Genomic DNA, 20,357 nt, shown 5'->3' with positions numbered 1-20,357 from the left:
TTACCCTAGAATTAACTAGAGTTGCAAAGGCAACTGTACATATACAAAGACAACTGCACATATACAGAAACCTACTGCTATTCAGCTTTTAAGACCCATAGTTTACCACATTCAACGAAATTCTGTGTACATAATATTAGTATCTTGTACAGTTTTAAAGCTTACTATCTGCTCCACTGAAGTTTTGAGGAAGGATTCAAATTTTGTCTGTGAAGCTTATTTAACTCAAACTGTTTGCAGAGAACTTTCAATTTTATGTCTTTGCTAACATTTAAGTCTCCAAACTCTCTCCAACTATGATGATACTGAAACTGATGCATGATTAGTAAAGTGTAGTACCCTTATATATAATTGAGACTAAACAATGTAATTGTATATATTTTTCATTCTTTCAGTGGATTTGCTGAAAAAAAAAATACTCTATATCAAAACATTACCCAGGATAACAAAGTTAATGAGCTAGCACTGGCAACAAAGAAAGGGAAGAAGAAATGTCACAAGATGTGGTAGATGCTATATGAACCAGATTATGTTCCCCATGTCCAATGTAAGGCATCCTGGACCCAGAACTTTTAAATCATATACAAGAAGAATGTATCAAGAAGACACTATGTTAAACAGTGGTTACAAAGCTGAAGAAAAAACATTGCCGCCAGTTATTAAAAAATTCTACTTTCTAGAATACTCTTGAAAGCTTGTTAAACAAACAGAATGGGCAAATTCAGTTTTTTTTTCCACAACAGTCCATTCTCTGTTTTTACAGTATTCAAAATAATGGTATTTATCTTTTAAGCAAAGTATTTTCAAAATAATTTATGATTTGAGATCTAAAAGCCAACACCAGTTAAGGTTGACCAGTGCCCAGTATCCATAATCAAAATCCTCCTGATAACGTGGTCAAAATTTTTACACAAAAAATATGTTAACACTTGATTCTAAGAATTTTTAGTTATCTTTTAGAATTTAGGCCAACCAACATCTAAAAGACTGAATTATTTAAAAGCATAATACTTTTTCATTACCAACAGCAAATTAGGAACTAAGAACTTCCTGAGGTCTGCATCAAAGATCTAGTCAACAGAATCAGAAATGCTTAAGTATTCAAGCTCAATCAGAGGTTCTCAATGAATTAGTAATTAGTCATATAATTATTTTACAAGGATATTGGCATTTGTGATGACTCAAAATCATTGTGATTAATATCTATTTTCTTGCCCACTTCTTAGACATCCTCTAGAAGTATGAATGTATCTTTTTAAAGAAAGAGATAAAGGAGGAAGAGGAAGGGAGGGAGAGTTAAATCTCCAATAAATACATACATTTCATTTTCCCCAAATACAGAGAATTCAAAAATTATTTTTAGAAAGCACAATTAAAAATATATGTCCTCCTGGGACACCTGAATGGCTCAGTGGGTTAAAGCCTCTGCCTTTGGCTAAGGTCAAGATCTCAGGGTCCACGGATCCAGCCCCACCTCGGGTGGGGCTCTCTGTTCATCAGGGACCCTGCTTCCCCCTCTCTCTCTGCCTGCCTCTCTGCCTACTTGTGATCTCAATCTCTCTGTCAAATAAATAAATAAATAAATAAATAAAATCTTTAAAAAATAATATATATATATGTCCTCTGGCCTAACTTAAAATTAATAATTAGTGGATATTTTATGGCCAAACTAAATAATATAAAGAAGAAATCAGTAATCATTTGTTCAAGTACATAGTTTTAAAGATCATGTTAAAGCTCTGCTTCATCTAAAAGATAAAGTCATTGGGGCGCCTGGGTGGTTCAGTGGGTTAATGCCTCTGCCCAGGGTCCTGGGATTGAGCTCCGTATCAGGCTCTCTGCTCAGCCAGGAGCCTGCTTCCTCCTCTCTCTGCCTGCCTCTCTGTTTACTTGTGATCTCTCTCTGTCAAATAAATAAAATCTTTAAAAAAAAAATAAAAAAAAAGATAAAGTCGTCAATTTGCCTAATAAGATTCTGAACTGTTAACATGACTTCTATTTATTATATTCTTACAAATTTTTAAAACAGTAATTTAAAAAAACTAGTTAATAATTTAAAACACAACTGATGCCAATTTAAGTTGTCAAACTAAGTTCAGTAACGGAAATCAATGAACCAAGTTATTTTGGAAGATTGGTCCTAAAAATCAAGAGAGTATCATAATTACTGACTAAATTCACCTCTACAAACATTTTATGTGACAACTAAAAGAAAAAAAATATTAGCTACTACTTCCTATAAAAAGTGGTAACAGTAACAACTAGGAAAAAATTAATAGCACATTAATTCATTAATTCAAAAGACAGAGTTCCATGGAATCTAAAACAAAAACAAAAAAACAAGCTGGCAGATATACACAGCAGATTGGTGGTCACTAGAAGTGTGGGATGGGGTGTGGGAGAAATGGGTGAAAGGGGTCAAAAGATACAAACTTTCAGTTATAAAATAAGTAAGTCACAAGGATGTAAAAAAAAAAAAAGAAAGTAAGTTCCATTTTTAATAATTTGGTGATTAGTTTAAGGTATTATTACTTTGGGGTGCCTGGGTGCCTCAGTAGGTTAAACCTCTGCCTTCAGCTCAGGTCACGCTCTCAGGGTCCTGGGATTGAGTCCCACATCGAGCTCTCTGCTCCCCACGCCCCACGCCCCCCGCCCCCTGCCTGCCTCTCTGCCTACTTGTGATCTCTCTCTCTCTGTTAAATAAATAAACTCTTAAATATATATATATATTATTACTTTGAGTGCAAATGTCTTTTTGTTTTGTTTTGTTTAAGATTTTATTTATTTGACAGAGAGACACACACCAAGAGAGGGAACACAAGTGGGGTGAGTGGGAGAGGGAGAACCAGGCTCCCCACCAAGCAGGAAGCCCAATTCAGGGCTTGATCCCAGGGACCCACAACCTGAGCTGAAGGCAGACGCTTAAGGAACTGAGCTACCCTGGTGCCTCTGGTGTCTTTTAAGAACCAAGTATAATGGTGTTAAGGAGTTATTCATCTTTACTCTTCTAAATAACCTCAAGAACAGGTCCAAACTTAAGTGAACCAATGGAATCCCCTATTTAATTTGATACTATTTTTCCTTTTTGAATTAACTTCTCTCCTGCCATTTGTTACAAGCAAATTTCTTTCCTTCAAATCATAACTGAATTCACATATTCAAAAGGGACCATCTGCTTCTTACTTGATCATCTTACAATTACTTCATATATGTATCTACAATCCTTATAGTACTTTGTCATTTGTTTATGGATATTGTCTATTAAGACCATAAGATGGTAATTTAGAAAGTATAAATTGAAAGGCAAAGACTTTTGGATTTAAAACTTATATAAGCTATAGGAGTTAGTGATGGTGCCCCATATTGGGGGAAAAATGTTTTACATTTTTGCCATGTTCAAAAAATACACAAAACACCAAAATTATAAATTCAGTACCAGAGTAAAATTAAAACTAGAGTTGACAACTGTCAGTGGATAATAGTGATGAAAAAAGTAAAATCTGAATACTTCAAAATAATGTTCTCAAAATAAGAGTTACAAGAGGCTTGGAAAAACAATAGATTCAAAGTCAATTTTCCGGAAACTTCACTGCTTTATGCTACTTTATGTATGTATTTTTTACTTTATGTTACTGTCAAAAGAAAAATTTGCAGCTGGAAATGCAATTGTATCCATTAAGTTCTTTGATAACTGTACGGATTTCTAAATAAAAATCTGAAAAAAACAAAAAATATTCAAATGGCATTTTCTACTGAAATAGAAAAAAAACCCAACAGTACATATATCCTAGGAAAAGCTATACGCTTAAAGAGAAATTATTGGTAACATCACTATTTAAATAGATGAGCTATTTTTATGTGAAAAAAAAAAGATAGATGGTGTTATCTATGCTTAAAAAAAAGACAGATGCATTTTTACATGCTAGGACCATTTGATGTTTATAAGTATGCTACAAATAATATAATTTTCTCAGTAACTCCTAATTTTCTCACTTTAAAAAGATAAAGCACAGAAAATAAGGAATTTTTTTAAGTGTAAATCTGAGGCCAAATTTAGATAAGAATAGCATGTAAATTATTCTTAGTGATTTACCCTTCTGAGTCATAATGTCATAGATCAATGCCGCACTATTGTGGTTCTTACATGGAATACAAAGCAAATCACATGATTCCATAGTCACAAAACTCTAAAAAAAAGAAGACAAATGTATAGTCAGAAGAGATCAGTGGACATGGAGTACAGAGTGAGAGAGGTGTAACTACAGAGGAGCATAAGGAAATTTGGAAACAATAGAAATGTTCTGTATCTTGAATGTAGCAATGCTTCATAGGAGTATACATCTGCCAAAACCCATTGAATTGTACACTTTAAATGGGTTCAGTTTATTGTACATAAATTGTTCCTCAATAAGTTTCATTTAAAAATATTATATGCCATGAGCACAGTAAAAGTTAAAACATTAAAAAAATATGTATTTCATTAAATTTGAGGCTCATTAACTTCTCTTAAAAAAAAAAACAATTTGAGTATCACAAACAAATCTTGACCTTGTGGAAATTCAGAACTAAAAATCTACTTAATTTTTACTTCGGTACATTATCAAATATGGACAGTAAGATACTTTACCTATAGATGACCAGATTACCAAATTCACATTTCAAGAACCTTTAAAGATCATTTTCTCTAATATGAGATAAGCAGATAACTCATGACCAAGTGGAAACAAGTTCAACAGCCACTCTATGTATGGCATTAAGACAAGTGTTCTGGTCTAGAGTGTCTCACAAACACAGTTAAACCAGGCTTCTCAGGATTCCTGAGTACCTGATACAGTGACACACCTAAAGGGGAACAAAACATCCATGGTGTGTGATGTAGAAGGAGCTTCTGAGATTCAAACATAGAACACCTGAAAACCTGCATCTTATATCCAACATGTCATGACTAGTCATTTTTCTGATGAGGGAAAAAACCCAATACTGTGATGTACTAAGGTCAGACCTTTCTTATAAAAACAGAAATATAAGAAGCAAAGCAGTCAGGGCTGGTGGGGGGATGGGGGCGAAAAAACATGTTACAGCCATTCTAATACTGAAGAAGACAAAGACTACAGAGCAGTCTTGGTAGAAATTCCAGGAACCAGCCAATAATCTTCAATGTTATAGCCCTTAAATGCACCCAGGCAGTATAGTTAAGATATACGTTTTTATTTCTTAAACCATGTATGTAACAAATTTAATGCTTCCTATGTTGCAAATACTGTTTTAAGTACTTCACAAATATTAACTCATTTAATTCTAATACCAACCCACTGAGGCAGATCTTTTACTTTACAGATAAGGAAACTGAAGTACAGTGATACTAAGTAAACTTCTCAAGGGTACACATCAAACCTAGCAGTCAACTGCCAAAGTCCATGCTTCTAACCAACCACACCACCTTGCTGCTCTTTACCAGTTTTTAATTTATGAATATTCACAGATATGAGCAAAGCTTTGCACCAGAACAAGTAGCACTGACACTACTTGCTACAAACAAATGGTCTTTTGTCAGTCAAATGCAATTATTTAGTCTCTGCAACTGCATTAATTGTTAGATTTCTGGCAATGATTTCAACTCTGGCTGCACGCTGAAATCACCCAGAAGTTTAAATTAGTTGATCAGGAGTGCGAACTGGCTATTTTAATGCTCCTCAGATAAAGCCACTGTGCAGTGATGGCTCAAAACCACAGGTCTATGATAAGACTGTAAACTCAAACACCTCTTGAAATAATATATAGATTAGTGAGGGTTAGGGCATCCTGAAGAGTCAAATTAAAAAACAAAACACTGCATGGATAAAACTCAGTATCTACAAACGTATTTTAGTCTACAGTCTATCTTATGTTTGGAGCATTCTCTTGTTATAAACATATTTATGATAAAAATAGTTAATTCAAAATGTAAAACTCTGAATATATCCTATACATGAGATGGAAAGAAATTAAGAAAAGTCAGAATCAATGGCATCAACATCTGTTATTCCCTTATAAAACAAATTTACTGATATATGTACAACCACAGAGATTACTTGTTTAGTGTAAACAAAGGACTTATGAACAACCTTCTGAGAATTAATTTCTGTATAAATTGGACTAATAATTTCTATATTAAATAGAGAAATTGCTTTATAAATGAGAAAAGGGGATGATCAGATGCATGGTGATTATCCATCTATTTTAAAATAACCCTTGCAACGGGCATCAATATACCCACACTTAGAGCATAATAAATTAGTATAGTTTATATAAGTGGTTCTCAGATGTTTGCATTTTGCAATTAGTGCAAATTTCACCCCCAAAATTTAGGAGGTTGATATTGAGGCTGAAAGACTTTTATCTTTGAAGTTACAGTACATAAGTAAATATACACTCAAACAAAATTATTACATCTTCTAATACTAACACACACAGACACACAATACAATAACCTTAATAGTTCTCATTTTTTCTGTTTGGATAAAACTTTTTATTTTTTTATTTTTTTTAATCTTTGGCTGACACTAGTATGTAGGAACCAATAGGTAGGGAAAGAGGAGTAGCAAATAACAAAGAGAAATTCACAGTATACAGTAAAATAAGGCAAGGTGATTCCATGAACATTTACCAAATGTTAAGAACAAGGCATTTTACAGTATCCATATTCTCCACTATTTACAGTTTAACTATAGAAAAGCAATATGTTTACATTGATAATTTCAAGCATTTTTAGAAGAGTAAAATTAATCTAACTACTAAATACAAGAAGCCATGACCATAAATTCTTTACCAAAAAAACTGTACCCCAAATTTACAATTTAAAAATACAAATGATTATAAAAAGATTAAACCTGGGGTGCCTGGGTGGCTCAGTGGGTTAAAGCCTCTGCCTTCGGCTCAGGTCATGATCCCAGGGTCCTGGGATTGAGCCCCGCATCAGGCTCTCTGCTCAGCAGGGAGCCTGCTTCCTCCTCTCTCTCTCTGCCTACCTATTTGTAATCTCTGTCTGTCAAATAAATACATAAAATCTTTAAAAAAAAAAAAAAAGATTAAACCCGACTATCTGGAAATAGCTACATATGCATCTTTCTTTTTGTGTGTACTTTAAATTTATAAGCATAATGCTACATACTAGGGATACAAAAACAAAAGGCACAGTCCTACTCAAGGAACTAAAGTTAGTGGGAAAGACAGGTAACTGAACTGGTAAGGGATAAATACAATAAAGGCAAGCACAACTGTGGTATGGGAGCACAAGACAGAAAGAGGGACGCTAATGTAAAATTGGACACCACTGGTGTCTTCCAAGGATCTGTACTCAATTACACATTATTATCACTCTGTGGGTCAGTTCATATGGCCTCAAACTTCAATTTCCACAGAAGGCCTTCCAATCCTATACTTCCAAAGGATATATTTCAAACTAAATAATTACACCAACCCTATGACAAACCAACCTGTTTATTCTGTTCTCCCTGCTCCCATCCCAACCCATACACATTTCCAAAACAGAGGAAAATGGGTACTTAAATTTTCCTGGAAAACAAACCTTGACATCATCTCTGACTCTTCCCCTTTACCTTCACTGAAACTACTTACTCTGACCTTCAAAAATTCTTTGGTGTATCTTTCTCTGTATTCATGATCACTGTTGTTATTGATGCTATGATTAACTCTAAATCAGATCAGTTTAAGGGTCTCCTAGGTGATCTCCTTTCTTCCGGTTCTTTCTTATTCTACAGTACTTTAGAGTTCAGCGTTCCTTAACTCCTCTGTTCATTATATAACCTATGGAGCTTTCAAATACATATGCCTATGTTTCACAAATTTCCACAGATGATAATGATGTGGAACCAAGGCTAAGATCCATTGCATTTGTTATTTTTTTTCCCCACAGAACAATGAAAAGGCTCTACACCAATCAAGAGGATCTACTTAATTTTACTGTACCTTTTGAGATGTAAAAAAACCAAAACCCTAAAAAGATACCTTACTACAATGATGACCAATAATAACAAAATCAAATAGTTAATATACTATATGCCTCTCACTGAAATGACTATTTACCAGTCAATGTTCTCTTTTAGCATTACTAATTATTAAACCCTTCATTTTTTCTCCCTGAGAGAATGGCAATTCCCACTCTCCTTGTGTAAAGTTAAGAAAGCTCTTCTGTGGAAAGTGTTCACCTTACTTATTTTGCTAACTAAATAAACATTCTATCACAAAGCAGCACTTTCTGATTCTATATCAGAATGGGCATGACTAAAAACAAAGGAAAAAAAAAAACAGAGTAAAACTTCACTTTAAAAAAGAGAAAAAAAAAGAAAGAAAGAAAACCTGTTCTAAGTTTTTTGGGGTCATGGAGTTGGTTAGTATTTTAAAGTAGTGGTGAAGACCATAGAAGGAAAAACAAATTAAAAATTTCAATTAAAAAGTCTGTTATCCTAATATTAAAAACAATTTCAAAACTTTGTTTCAGGAAAACCACTAATATTATATTCATTCTTTCATTTTTAGACCTTTTGGTGTTAGTTTAAAAATGTTTCTAATGCAGGGGCACCTGGGTGGCTCAGTGGGTTGGGCCTCTGCCTTCAGTTTGGGTCGTGATCTCAGGGTCCTGGGATCGAGTACCGCATCGGGCTCTCTGCTTGGCGGGGAGCCTGTTTCCTCCTCTCTCTCTCTGCCTGCCTCTCTGCCTACTTGTGATCTCTCTCTGTGTCAAATAAATAAATAAATAAAATCTTTAAAAAAAAATTTCTAATTCAAGTTTTTCCCTCCTTGCCAATTCTCTTTCATGTGTTTGTTAAAGAATAACAATCACAATAGTAATTTTTCAGCCTATCCTAAACTGTTACTCTAGCTCACCCCTTCTCTCAAACTATGAAGAATGTGAGTAATCAAGAAAATTAAACATGTCAACTAGACTAGTAGTTGCTTCTTAACATGCTGCTCACAACTATTTATCTTCAAAACATAATTTTTTCCGGACATAGTCTATAGAACCAACATACCCTGTATTCTCCTTTTGTGCTTCAGTATCAGTAATCTGTCTTAACTGCTTTTATAATATCATCATTGCTATTACTAACACTGATTTTAATATGGGAAACTACAATAAAGATCACCCATAATTCAGGGACCTTAAGAATATCACTGTTAACAGCTTATTATGCATTTTTACTTTTCTCTGACTGGCTTATAAGCTATATGGGTTTGTGTGATGAACTGTTTTAATTTGTTTTGGCCTACAGAATAAGTAAATTCAGAGTATTCAGAGTGAATAAATTGATGAAATTTACTAAAGACATTCACAGATGGGTTAAAAAGTCAAATCTAAACGGAATGGAAATCATACTTTTATTTCTAACAACTGCAGCCTTTACATTTTCTCATTTTTTTTTACATGAAAACTTTAAGTTTGGAAAAAGAGATGGCCAAGCATAATAATAATCATTTTAAGAACAGGATTATGTGACTAGGATTATGGGAAAAAACATACAAAGACAACTGAAAATACACATGGCTCTACTTCAGTTCTCAATTAGATATGTACTCATCAGGCAGATCGAATTAAACAATGAAGTCCCTGTTTGGAAAGCAAAATTAGCTGTTTCTCATTAAAAAGCTGTCTACAACTCTTATGATACATTTAAAATATTTCTGGCTTATATGACGGTGTTATTTTTAAGATTTTGTATAGCAAAGACAGAAAACACCTATATCTGCAAACATGTTTCCACTTATATAAACTCAATCTAAAGGACTGTCCCTTAGCTATAAATGACTGACACTACAAACACCTCTTCTCACCACTGCTAGGTATTTCCCTACCATTTCCTCTTGATAACTACTTAAGATAACAGCACTGCTGAGAACACTGACCATTATCTCCAATTCTTAACTTTATACAAATTGGCAAAGGATCTCTAAGTGGTGACAGAGAACAGGCAGTAAATGGAGTAAAGAGGTACAAAAGTGGTAAAAAAAAAAGAGTGCACTAAATCCACCAGCTAGTCTTTACCATTCTATCCTCTACCACCAACCCCAAGCCTGCTCACCCCCATCAACAAGCATCAGTAGGGCAAATGGACTAGAAAGGATGGAGAGAAATTTTTTCTGCCACAGCAGGAAAATCTTATTTTCACTGTTATTCCTGATTCATTTTCAATTTCAGTACCAGATATAAGAGAAGGGAAAACTACATTATCTAACTGTACACTTGTTATCCAATGCTCACTCCTGCCATTTCTCACCCCAAAACCCATACTTCATATAGTCCCAACTCAGCTCATCATACCTATCCCATGGATTACTCCATTCTCATCAATTTACATCATTTTACCTAACACAAATTCCTGCTTCCCATTTTCCTCCTATTTCACCAACATGTGGAGTTACCATTAGGTGTGCAATTGGGAAGAAAAAATTATTTCCATAAAGTATGTATAGTACTAATGATGAACTATCCAAACTTCAAGCAAATTGTTTCAATATTTTTGGGATTTGGCTCACTCATGTGTAAAAGGAATGCATTCCAAAGATTGGCTGGCAAATTTCCAAGCCCCATTGACAAGGATTATGAAACTATCTACCAAAGGTAGAAGACAAGAATTTTCTAAATGGCACACAGATGATCAGTCATATTTTGGAATCAATGATAAATGCTAAGGTTCCTTCCAGTCTAACATTCCAAGATTCTAAGCTGGAATTTTCACTGCATTTTCTAATAGAAATATTGTTATAAAATGTGTATAGTTTATATCATTGATCGTCTTACAGGTACTGTTTAAATAGGCCTGTATAACCTGACCTAGCACCTAAGCTCCACTTACATCATTATTTTATGACCACTGGTGACTTGCAAATGAACTTGTATGTTTGCACACTGTGGACCAGCAGTATTATAATACTAAAACCTCAAAGGAAAACACTAAAAAATTATTTTCTTGGGATTATGTACATAATTAGACTTTTCCACAGATGGACTTTTCACAGATCTCTGTCCAATCACAACTAAGATTTGACTTACATGTCAGAAATAAAAGTAGGAAGTACATGCTCATTAGGATCTCTTACTTTGCTAGTTCACTGGTGGGGCTTTGTGTATCCCTGGAATACCCTGGAATAAAGCCTAGAGAAATCTAGATCATTGATGGAATTCAGGGCATTAAAATGCCTAAAGAACAGTCTCACTCAAATGTTTACAGACTGCCAGGACTTGACCTGCTCAGAAGCACACTAGATCATTCATTTATGAACAACATGTATCTCTTCTAGCTCTGGTAACTTCCAATGACCAATTCTCATTATAAACAAAAGTTCCCTTGGTTAATATTCAAGTATAAAGACATGTTTCAACATGTGGGAACTAATCAAGTATAAACAGCACTTGAACACACGATGACACATTACTAGTGTGTTGATTTAAGTGGAACCTCTTCATTTACCAATAAATTAATAATATTATAAAAAGGTAGAAATGGAAACAATTATATGCTAGTCAACTTTTTCTTTAAAAAGATGTACTTACTTAGAGCTGTACAAAATAGCATGATAAATTAAATTGTGTACATTTATTTCTTCATTTCTCCAGTGGATTTCTCCAATCTACAGTGAGTGCCATTATGTAAGTGCATTCTTTGAATATCAAGAATGATGCAATGGTTGCCATGACAACTACTCATTTTATTGAATAAATTGTGGGTTGGGGGTTAAAGCGTTCTTTTAAAAAAACACATGTCAACATCTTAACTATGCCTGATAAGTCTCTTTCTATTGTCACCTATTAAACAATAACTATAAGCCATCTTTGAGGATGACTATTTAAACAGCTATTTAAAAAGCTAGGCTTGAGTTGCCAAGGGAGGAAAACTTTGAATTAAAAGTTTGAGAAAGGAAACACATCAACTACATTCAAAGGAACAAAAGATACTTCTTTTTAATCTTCTAGAGTAATTGAAAAGTGTTTGTAAATCAAAAGTAACATGATGCTACATGTTACTGTAACATACGTTGCGTCTAATCCTAAATTTAACTCACTATAAAACTAACACTAGAAGACTGCTGACTTTCAGTTTGCAATTAAGCTGAAGTGAGAGCAAGTAGAAGGCTATCCCTCATTTTGATACTGAAGAAATTTCTCCTGAGTGTGTAAAAAACTGGGAATTTCCAATGTCAAGTGACCTACAAAACAGCTCTGTTAAGAAGCCTATATTTAAAAACACCGACGACAACTGCAGACCCCCACTATAAACGCTCCTCTAAAAGCTTCTTCCTTTGCTTCAGATCTTCCATAGGGCAGGTTCCCAGCTTCACCGGCATCTGTGTCCCTAGGAGGCTCGGTGGTTACACAGACTATTCAAAGCTAAACAATATTTTCAGAACCTGCCCCAGATCCTTTTCCTTCCCCACCGAAATCAAGGTTTTGGAGAAGGGCGGAGGGGGTTATGAATGGCGCCCCTCCCCCCTCTGACAAGGTGAGGTCCAGTCAGCTAGAAGGCCTGCTGACTTCGCAGCCCTGGAAACCAATGCGAGGAAGCTCCAGCACTGCCCGGCTAAACCCACAGGCAACGGGGGCGGGGGTGTCTGTCGGGGCAGCCAATCAAGCAGCCTGGTCAAGCGCAGGGAGAGAGTGGCAACTCACGCTTCCTTCGATCTTTCCCAAATGGCTTTTACCTGCCTTCGTGTTTTACCTTCACCTTTCTCGCGACGAGCGACCTCCACCTCTTCTGGGAGGGCGCGTGTGTTGGTGTGTGCAGTGACAACAATCTCAGCACCCCGACTGGGGACAGGGGATTGGAAGGGGTGGGGACTCAGTTCCTCCACGGCCCTGGAACTCTCCTGAAGGGCCCTCGAAGAAAAAGGGGCGGGAGGAGCGCGTCTGACGCCGACTGAGGACTCGACCAAGAAGGGGGCGTCCGGGCCTGGGAGAGCGGCGCTGGCAGGGGCTGACGTGCAGCTCCTTCAGGTTGCAATGGTGGCCCCTTGGGGGAGGGGAGAGGTGACAAGGGGCTGGGGGCGATGAGGCCTCCCCTCCCCCCTCGCTCAAGCTCGCTGTTTACCTTCCCGGTACTTCTTGCGGAGCCGCCGGTGGACGCTCTTCACCACCCCGGACAGCTTCTCCTGCTCCAGCTTCCGCTCCTGCTCCCGAGGCGGCGGAGTGCTCGGGGGCCCAGCCCCATGCCTGCGAGCACTGCTTCGGCCGCCGGCCTCCGGCTCCATATCGCTGCCGCCGCTGCCGCCGCCGCTGCCGCCGCCGCCCCTCGGGCCCCCGCAGACGCCTGCCTGACGGAGGAGGTGGCAGCAGCGGAGGCAGCAGCCGGGGGAGGCAGAGGAGCCGAAGCGTCGGCCTCGGAGGTGGCCCCTTTCCCAAACGCTCAAGCTGATTGGCGGACTGTGGAGGGCTGGGCGGAAACGGAAAAGCCTAAAGGCCAATGGATGGAGAGCGCCGGCGGCGCACCCGGTTGTTTGGGACCGCGAGCAGCTGGAGGAGGCGGGGGAGCTGAGGCAGTGGGAGCGCTGGGCCCCAAAGCTCCCTTCTGCTCCCCACCCCTCTCCAGATTCTGTGCGCAGGCGCTGTGAGCGACGCGCTTGCGCGTCTGAGTTTGCTGAGTAGGGGCTTGGTTGTACCCCCAGCCTTCTCGCGCCTTCCGGCTTTTCCATCCCCTGAGAATTATGTTCTAACGCTCAGCGGTTGGGGTCCTCTACCTGTACCCCTGCTGTGCTTTGTCACTTATAGGTTCTCTTTAGCTGCATAGCGCGGGGAAGCGCTTTTGAGATGACTCGACAGCACAGGAATTTTGCACTTCGAGGGACCCAAGCAATGATGCTTTCATTGGCGGGCGCGGTCTACCAAGTAGTGACTTAATTCACCGGCCGCCCGTGCTTAATGCCTTTAGTGCCAGAGCTGGGCCAGGGACATAGGAAATGGGAAAACGAGAGAATCAGGAAAAGCGGTAGAAGGTAATAGTGGAGAGAAAAGAAAAGATGGAGAACCCTCAACACCTGCTCTCAGGAACTTTTGTGGTGGCCCAGGTGTCCCAGGGAATGTACCCTGATTTAATTTGGATCAGAACTGAGTGCTTTTAAAGTTGGGCTTGGGTGTTCTCCTGTCCTTTAATTTGGTGGGTTAGTCTACGTGAAGTGTGCCTGGGTGGGTTTGGCAACCTATACCATCACCAGCGCCCCTCCTTGCCCTTCTCTTTTGGAAATTCCTGAGGAGCATAGTTGTTGATTCCATCCCTGCTCCCCAGAGAGATGTCGGCTGTATTAGTTCTTGAAGTTTCTGCTCGAAAGGCTGAGAGCTCTTAAAGGATTGTATTGGGTTGTAGAGTACCCCCGAACTGCAGTTGTTGGTTACATGTTTGTAAAATGTTGCAAAAACTTTCTAACCAATGATTTTATGAGTATAAATAAAGCTTGCATTAAGTAACTTTTATATGCCACCTTCTCAGTAATAAAGACCCTGAAGAGCAAAGCATTGTACACTCTCTAGAACACAGGAAGAACAGGAGGGGGAAATGGAGATAGATGATCGGTGGAATATAATGATGGAAGATGTATTCCTACCTGCGCAGTAAACACACAGATCAAATACAGATAAACTTCAAAAGAGCTAATTATAATGAAGTTACAGACAGATGTGTAATAAATTGAGGCTATCGTGGTCTTATTTGGGGGCTTTTCATTTGGGAAGAAAGACGTTTTAATGAGAGTTGTTTTGGCTCTTTCCATATTTTAATATATATGGGAGGTGAAAAGTGCAAATATTCGGAAGTTACAAGCATTGTAAAGAGGCATTACATTTCATTTGTACTGAACTGTACTAAAAAAACAAACTCACCCTGCTACTACATGCAAATGAATTTTAAAGTCCTTAAAAACCTCTATACACTTATAGAGGTGTATACTGAAGGAAATTTGGAAAATAGATATGGGAGTAAAATAAAATTGCTAAGAGGAAAGATCTTGAGTGTTCTCATCACAAAGAAGTGGTAGTTATGTGATGGGATAGAGGTGTTAGCTAATTTGATAGTGGTAATCATTTTACATTTTACAAAAGTATCAAGTTAAGATGTTGTGCACCTTATACTTACGCAATGTTAGGTGTCAATTGTATCTCAGGAAAGCGGGGGGAAGGTAGAAGTCACCTGAAAACCTACCATTGGGAGATAGCAACTGTTAACATTTTTTTTTTTTTGCTTGTATATCTTTATTTCAAATGGTATATTTTTGATGGATGTAAGGTCATCTATTATATGAATAGCCTCTCACTTTAGTCACCAATTCCGAACATAGTGTATGTATGTTGTTTCCAGTTTTCTCGTGTTCCAAATAATGCTGTGATGAACACCCTTGTACACAAATGTTTGTCTATTTAATTATACATTTCAATAGGCTAAATTTCTGAAAGTCAGATTTTTTAATCACAGGGTCAAATTTTTAATAAAAACATGTTAAAGTTTTTATTTTATTTTAAAGATTTTATTTATTTATTTGACAGAGAGATAGAGAGCACAAGTAGGCAGAATGGCAGGCACAGGAGAGAAAGAGGGAGAAGAAGGCTCTTCACCAAGCAGGGAGCCCAACGCACAGCTCAATGCCAGGACTCTGGGATCGTGACCCAAGCCGAAGGCAGACCCTTAACTGACTGAGCCACCCAGGCACCCCTTTGTTAAAGTTTTTAATATATATTGTCAAATGTCTTGTTTGAAAGGTGGTGGCAGTTTTTGTCACCTCTACCAGTATATATGAATGTCTATTTCACTGCACCCTCGTCAAATATATGTGTTACAACTGACAAAATCATTAATGAGTTTTTTTAAAGGTCTTTGTTTTTAAGAGACACGTGGAACTTTTCACTGTTTTTTAACTAGCAATTCTGGCTGGTATAATATTAACATTGAATATTAATTTAAGAACAAATAAAAGGAACTTATTCAAGACTCTCTAGTTGTCATTTTTCAAGCAAATTAAAGAGCACAATAATTTAAAGATTTTATTTATTTGTTTGACAGAGATCACAAGTAGGCAGAGAAGCAGGCAGAGAGAGAGGAGGAAGCAGGCTCTCTGGGAGCCCACTGCGGGGCTCGATCCCAGGACCCTGAGACCATGACCTGAGCTGAAGGCAGAGGCTTTAACCCATTGAACCACCCAGGCACCCCAAGAGTACAATAATTTAAATGTGCCTTTTGGTTTCATACTTTCCTGAGAAGCAACTCAAGAAGGAAATTGAAAAGCTGGATTCTATTCTGAATTTGCATGAATTCAAATAGGGCAAAGGCCAATATAACCAATATTGACTTTTCTTAGGAGGACTATGGCAACCGGTCATAGACCACAGTTTAAAAAAAAGTTTATAACCTTCCTTTGGTGTGATTAGTAGTATCAGAAAAAGCTTTCTATCTGTTAGAGTTGCAGAAGAATGGTAATGGTATTTTCCATTTAAGTAAAATATTCCAGTTGCTGCTAAGAGGGGTTCTCTGCGGGAAGTATGTTTGGTGCCACGGTCAACAAGCTTATTCTATGTGCAGGAAAATATCGACACCTTTGCCTCCCATGTGATGACAGGATTTCATATATCATAAATATCTTAATTTTTAAAAAAATTCTCTCATTATTTATTTTGAGGTTTTTTTTTAACTTATTTGAGAGAGGGAGAGATAGAGAGAGAGTGGGGGGTAGCAGCAGAGGGAGAGGGAGAAGGAGAGGCAAGCTCCCCCTGAGCAGGGAGCCCGATGCAGGGCTCGATCCCAGAACCTTGGGACCAAGACCTAAGCCAAAGGCAGAAGCTTAAGCAACTGAGCCACCCAGGCACCCTCTCATTATTATTTTAAATGGCTGTTGGAAAAAGGGATGTCAGAATACAACAGTATTCACTGAGCAGGATAAACCAGTCTGGGAGGAAGAGGCATTTTTTCAAATGACTGCACTAAACCCCTGATAACTTGGTTTCTCATCCTCATTCTTTAAAACAGCACAGATTACCTCTCTTTACAGAGTTAACATGCAGAATCGTGTTAAGACCAGCATTAACTAGAACACATGAAAACCACTAATTAGTGCCTAATGCAATGATAAAATTTACAACATTTTTGCAATATATTAATGGAATTCATTTAATTTTCAAACCGGACTAATATAGGAAGATATCTACATAGAAAATGGGAAGTATTCTTCCAGGTGATAGATGATGTTCTTATAATGGAGCAGAGGACTAAGAGATTTTCTGCATCCTGATTTCAGCTTTTCATTAACCACCAGGACATTAATCACTTGATTTCTCTAGGTTTATTTTTTCTTCTTTATATGTTAAATGAAGAGGTTAGATTTGACTCGTGTTTTTCAATATTCTTTTTTACCACGACACACAGTAAGAAACACATTTTTTAAGTAATACATTTTACCTATTTATCTTGAAAGACATGCAAATGGCCAACAGATACAAGAAAAGGTGCTCAACATCATTAATCATCAGGAAAGAAATGAAAATACTACTAAAGAATATTAGGTGCCCCCCACACTCCAGAAGGACTAAAGAGGCATATTTGGGGACTACACAGCTTGGATCAACATCTAAGTCAAACCCCACTGACTGTTTCTTGGCTTACAGGGCAAATGTTGGACATTAAATGATGGAACTTCAGTCACTGTAATACTGAAATACCCACACCTCCACACTCTCCCTTAACAAACCAAAAGATTCCCTGCAGCTTCTGCTTCATTGTTTTGCACTTCTCTGAATAGAGAGTTCACTCCAGAGATTATAGTTAGCAGAGTCTAAGTCTCTTTTCTAGGCTGGCATTCATGCCAGAGGAAATGTCCCAAATGTAAAAATGTTGTTCAAAAGGATCTGAGTAGCTGCCATATGGCAAGGTACATATCACAAAGTGTTCAGAAAATTAAAGTGAGTCACAGTTATAGTGGTATGGAGGTTGAAAGAGATCTTTTAAATTGGTAGTGTTTTCTAAATTTTAGGCCAATATTCAATAGTGGACCATAAAATCAATGGAGTGTGCTCCACAGTTTTAAAAACTAAAATAGAACTGAAAATACCACCACCTATTATTGTACTTAATGAAGGTAAGTATTGTCTGGTGGAACTTGTGTCCTAATTACATGTAAGTGTCTATATTTATATATGTATAGTATATGTTTAAGTGTCCTGAGCCCACAATGTAAAACATAAAGATAAAAAAGTAGATCAATGGAATAGAAGAGTAGTTCAGAAATAGACCCACGCTTGTATAGACAACTGATTTTTTTTCACAAAGTTGCAAAGACACTTAGTAGAGAAAGTATAGTTTTTTTCAATAAATGATGCTGGAACAAGTGGACATTTATACGCAAAAAAAAAAAAAAAGAAAAGGAACTTCAGCCCATGTCTCATGTCATATATGAAAATTAATTCAAAATGGAACACAGACCTAAATATAAAACCTAAAACTAAAAGTTCTGGAGGAAAACCTTTTTGACCTTGTGTTAGGCATGTATCTTTTAGAGATTACATAAAGTACAACTCACAATAGAAAAAAATAACTTGGATTTCACAAAAATTAGACTTGCCTCTCTTCAAAAGACACTGCTAAGGGAATCAGAAGACAAGCCACTGAGTGGGAGAAAACATTTGAAATTATTATGACTCATAAAAGGCTTATATCCAGAATATATAAAGAACTCCCAAAACTGAATGGTAAGAAAACAAATAACTTCCCTCCTTCACCAAAGGGGAAGAAGATATGAAAAACTTCCCTAAAGATGATGTACAGACAGCAAAAATTACACGAAAAAGTGTTTAATATTATTAGTCACTAGGAATAAAACAAATTAAAAGCACATGAGTTACACACTTCACACCTATTTAAATATCTAAATTAAAAAGACTGGCCATACAAAGTACTGGCTGGAACCTAGAGGTAAGGGAACTCTCCTACAGTTCAGGTGCAAATCTTAAATGACACAACCACTTTGGAAAACAGTCTGGCAGTCTCTTAAAAAAGTTAAACATATACCTACCATATGATTCAATCATCCCACTCCTAAGTATTTACATAAGACTAATGGAAGTGTATGTATATATATACTTTATAAATGTGTTTGTGTGTGTGTGTGTGTGAATAAAGGTTTACAGTAGCTATGTCTGTAACAGCCCCAAACTGAAAACAACCCAAATGTCTATCAACAGATGAATGAAAAACTGTGGCTTAGCTATACAATAGAATACTAGTCAACAATTAACAAAAAATAAACTGTTGATTCACATGACAACATGAATTAATCCCAAAATAATTAATGCTGGATGTCAGAGTCAGACAAAAAACAATAATATACTATACGATTTTTACCTATGTAAAACTTCAGAAAGCAAATTAGCCTATAGTGGTGGAATGTACATAAGGTTATAAAGGTGGGGTAAGGAGAAGTGGGTAGGAGGGATTAAAAAGGGGAAAGAGGCAACTTTTGTAAGTTTTTAATATCTTGATTTTTGTAATAGTTTTATGAGTTTAAATTTATAAAAATTTATCAAATGGTACACTTCAAATGTATACATTTTATTATATATTTATTATACCTCAGTAAAACTGTATAAAATAATAAATTTAGCATCTATTATATGCCAGGTATTGTGGCTTCAGTGGAAAAACAAAGACATTGTGTGTGTGTGTATATATATATATACATATGTATGTATATATATATGATTTTATTTTATTTATTTGGCAGAGGAGAGAGCACAAGCAGGGGGAGGAGCAGGCAGAGGGAGAAGAGCGAGGAGCCTGATGTAGGGCTCAATCCCAGGACCCTGGAACCGCGATCTGAGCCAAAGTTGGACACTGAATGGCCTAAGCCACCCAGACACCCCAATATTATTTATATTCTTATAAAGTTGACAATTACTAGTAATAGGACATAGACCAGTGAAATTCTAATTTTTTACTATTTATAAAACAAAGTAAGTGGAAATTTGATACAGACTGGTTACCTCTTTTGCTACCTAAATCAGCTAAGTGATCAACTTAGTGTGAAAGTATCAAGGACTACTTGTCTCCCATCCAAGTACTAACCAGACCCAACCCTGCTTAGCTTCCGAGATCAGATGAGATTGGGCGCATTCAGGGTGGTATGGCCATAGAAACAAGGACTATTTGTTAACCGAGAAGATATGTAAAAATAAAAGAAAGAGATAACTAATGATTATGAATTTTAGTTTCTTACCAATGCCTGCGACTCTAAAACAGAAAATGATAAGCAACATTTTAAATTCTTAATGTGTCCTAATTCCAAATAGTTGATAGTTACAGGAACTGAAAATATTACTTTGATTTTTGTGCTAGGTT

The 20,357-nt window shown here is 37.0% G+C and overlaps 1 protein-coding gene across 1 annotated transcript in view; it reads right to left on the bottom strand.

The window, feature by feature from the left end:
- BMT2 (base methyltransferase of 25S rRNA 2 homolog) overlaps positions 1 to 13,683 on the bottom strand; it is a 105,203-nt gene extending 91,520 nt beyond the window's left edge. Inside the window, exon 1 of the mRNA XM_032304061.1 lies at positions 13,083 to 13,683. Within this exon, the coding sequence (XP_032159952.1) occupies positions 13,083 to 13,683 (601 nt within the window). The remainder of the gene's footprint in view (positions 1 to 13,082) is intronic.
- Between the last annotated feature and the right edge of the window lie 6,674 nt (positions 13,684 to 20,357).

The sequence above is a fragment of the Mustela erminea genome, chromosome 11 (genome assembly GCF_009829155.1).
Source record: "Mustela erminea isolate mMusErm1 chromosome 11, mMusErm1.Pri, whole genome shotgun sequence".
In the NCBI taxonomy this organism is placed as follows: Eukaryota; Metazoa; Chordata; class Mammalia; order Carnivora; family Mustelidae; genus Mustela; species Mustela erminea.
The sequence above is the reverse complement of the archived record's forward strand: the minus strand, read 5'-3'. Positions and strand labels throughout refer to the sequence as shown.